Source organism: Sinocyclocheilus rhinocerous, unplaced genomic scaffold (assembly GCF_001515625.1).
Source record: "Sinocyclocheilus rhinocerous isolate Xijiao unplaced genomic scaffold, SAMN03320098_v1.1 scaffold178, whole genome shotgun sequence".
Lineage (NCBI taxonomy): Eukaryota > Metazoa > Chordata > Actinopteri > Cypriniformes > Cyprinidae > Sinocyclocheilus > Sinocyclocheilus rhinocerous.
Window position 1 is genome coordinate 711,752 of NW_015653463.1, and position 3,620 is coordinate 715,371.

Below are 3,620 nucleotides of genomic sequence, written 5' to 3' on the forward strand. Positions count from 1 at the left end.
TAAATATATCAAAACTTCATTTTTGATTAGTAATATGCATTGCTAAGACCTTCATTTAGACAACTTTAAAGACGATTTTCTCAATATTTAGATTTTTTTGCACCCTCAGATTCCAGATTTTCAAATAGTTGTATCTCGGCCAAATATTGTCCTACCCTAACAAACCATACATCAATGGAAAGCTTATTTATTTATGCATAAGTCTCAATTTCAAAAAATTGACCCTTAAGACTGGTTTTGTGGTCCAGGGTCTCATTTGTGAAAGTCGATCAGACACTGGGAGTCCTGCTTGGCCATTTAACAGAACCTTTAATGATTGCACATTATCGCATTATTATTTTTTGCTAAATTTAGTGAGCAAAAAAGGTCCATTGTCTATTGGACCAACAGTCACTTTCAAACAGGGCAGCTTTCTATTGGTCAACACAGTGAATCCATGTAAATAACTTCAACACAAGCAAAATCTGCGCAAGGAAATTGTTCGCCCTGATAAAAAACTCACAAAAGTGTAGACTGAAATAACTGGATTTTGCCAGCAAAAAACCATCAAACAACTGTAGTAGTTAATAATACAGATTTGAATGCCATGTCAGCATCTGAGGCTATCTTCATGGCAAAAACCGAGTTACAAATGACAAGAGTTACAGAAATACAATAACAATGAAAACCCAACAAAAAGAAAGAGAGAACATTTAAAGTACCGGTACTACAAGATGTTTTACATTTACATATGATAAAAAGTCTACATTTTCTGGTAAAAACAAACAAGTCCTTAAGTGAGCTTACTTTATAAAAAAGTTGTCTACTTGCATTAAAAGTGGGAAAGTCTTGCAAAATCATCAAACAAATGTAAATGCAATCACACCTTTAGTTCTCCCTCGTGTTCCAAAATCTCCAAACAGTCACAAATATGTTTTTATAAATAATGCGTAAAAAGTTGTATCAGCCATTAAAATACCTTCTCAGTAATCTACTTCTAATAATGTACTCTCAATGCTAATATATAATATCTTGCCCAGAGTAAACCAGACCTTATGTATGTGTTCGCTCCTATCAGACCATTTCTGTCTAGGAAAGAGTCATGCTGTTACCTGGGACTGGGTGCAGGCCGGGTCCACTAGGTTCTGACAGGCCGTCTGGATCGACTGTTTGGCTCTGGCGAACTGTGAGGGGTCCACAAGCCCCTTCTGCCCAGCGTGACTGTTCGGGTCAGACACACCCACCAGATACGCCCCCTGTGAGAGACACACAGAACAGCCGTCAATTCTGTTCTACACTGAACAATTCACACAGTCTCAGCATTCAGCTCAGCAGCAACAACAACCCTCCACACACACACTCACACACACACACACTCACACTCACACTCACACTCACACACACTCGCTCACGCACACTCGCTCACACTCACGCACACGCTCACACTCACGCACATGCTCACACTCATGCACACGCTCACACTCACGCACACACACGCTCACGCTCACATACTCGCACTCGCTCACTCACGCACACGCTCACACACGCACACACACGCTCACACACACACACACACGCGCGCACTCACGTGCTCACACTCACGCTCACACACACTCACGCGCACGCACACACACACACACGTGCTCACTCACACGCACACACACACTTCAAAAGGGGTTAGAACAAGTAGATAGAACAGAAAAAGAATAGGAAACACTAGTGTTAGAGGGTCATTTTACAATAGTTATAAAATAAATGTGAACATTTAACATTTTACTTTTTCCACCAACTATAGCTACATATATGCACACACACACACACACACACACACATTTGATTTCCTGTCATGGAAACGTTTCATTTTTGTTTGATATGTTTTTTTAATATCATTTTTTTTTAATTAAATATATATTAGGGCAATAAGGTGCAAAAAACAAGATTAGAATTACAGCAAATAGCAACATTTACAGTATTACAAATAGTTGTTATCTTCAGTAGAGATTCTTTATAGCTAAATTGAACTCGTTCATAATTCATGAATTTTGATACATTGACACTTATTGAACTGAACCTAACAGCTGAATAATGACACTATTGTCTTGTTAGAGCTGCTATATAGCAGAATTTTGGATTTGCTTCATTTTTGAAGTTTGCATCATTGATTTTGTTATTTTCATGTTCATTACTGAAAAGCTGCTTTGAAACGATCTGTATGGTATAAAGCGCTATAGAAATAAAGGTGTCTTGAATTTATAATATAAAGAACAGTTTTCAGCTTGTTTTGTTGATGTACACATCAACAAGACCTGCATTAACAATGCGGTACACCCCACACAATATAAATATTTTGATGTAAATTCGACTAATAAAAATGAAAAACTCTGATTACAGCTTTAAGGGAACAATTGACAGTTATGATTTTTATCAAAATCGGGCAGCCTTAGTAGAGAAAAACTGACTGAAGCACACACAACTGAAATGAAGCACTTTTGAATCAAATGGCAGCTGTGAGTGTTTGTGAAACGTTCGCTTTTAGGACGACACACAGGAAGCAGTTAAATATGACTCACTGCCCATCAAACCCATTATGAATTCTATTTGCACAAGTGTGTAGTATGTTCTTGTGCCTGTAAATAATAAAAGCATGACGGTGTGTGTGAAAGCACAGAAGGCAGCAAAGGAGAGACCAGGAAGGCAAATGTGTTTGTTCATTTAATGCGCTCCTGTAACTCCAGATGTTTGATGCATCATAGCCCTGGTACAGGCCCTAATTTAATAGAGAGGAGTTTCTCACACGTGCACACACACACACACACACACACACGAACACACACACAAAAACACACACACACACACAGTGTTTTTACCTGAGCCGCTGCCCCAGTGAGACCACACAGCGCTTTAGATGCTGAACTGACTGAGTCTCCAAATTCTGGCAAGTTACTGTTCTTGGCATTATGGGAAATGCCAGCCATGGCCTCACCCAAAACCTGCACACGACATCAACATAAACACACAGCTTTAGCTCAACACTGCGACTGGGTGACATAGCTCTTCATAGTGAAGCTGATCTGTGTCGCACCTTTGAGTTCTCCATCACACTGTCAATACAGTCGAAGTAGCCCATATCACTGACCGCTTCAGTGGGATTCTCCAGCATTCCTCCGACCGTCTGCGGACACACTCACAGTTACAGTAGCACACACAACACACAAAACACAGGCAGCACACGGATATTGCTCTGAAGTTTTTATGTTCAGGTTTTAGGCTTTAGTTCTGCCTTAAATTCTAGAGAGAGCAAATGCTACTTTGTTATTAACATTCAGTGCTGTTTAAATAAATGTCTACACTAGAACAACGCTTTTATCTAAAATACAAAGTATGAATGGATTCTGTATGTTTTAGCTGAGAAGAAAATTGAAAACAATGCTGTCTTGAAAATGTGTTCTGTTGCTTTGCTGACATTTCCAGTATCATCCAAAAACAGCACAACAAGTTACTGCCGCTCAATATCAAACACGATTTCAAGTCATGCAGCATACACGCATACGGAAGAACATGTCTATACAAAAACGACATATTTTTGAAGTATTTGATTACATTATTCTACAAAAGGGACAAACACATGGCACAAAAGGTGT

The 3,620-nt window shown here is 39.1% G+C and overlaps 1 protein-coding gene across 4 annotated transcripts in view; it reads right to left on the bottom strand.

Moving 5' to 3' along the window:
• LOC107715875 (talin-1-like) overlaps positions 1–3,620 on the bottom strand; it is a 109,819-nt gene that overhangs the window by 29,018 nt on the left and 77,181 nt on the right. For 3 of the 4 annotated variants that reach the window (XM_016522109.1, XM_016522112.1, XM_016522110.1), the window contains one exon: positions 1,092–1,235. In XM_016522109.1, coding sequence (XP_016377595.1) covers positions 1,092–1,235 — 144 coding nt within the window. Of the gene's footprint in view, positions 1–1,091; positions 1,236–2,846; positions 2,970–3,061; positions 3,152–3,620 lie in introns of all 4 variants that reach the window. The other variant, XM_016522111.1, reaches the window with a different exon arrangement.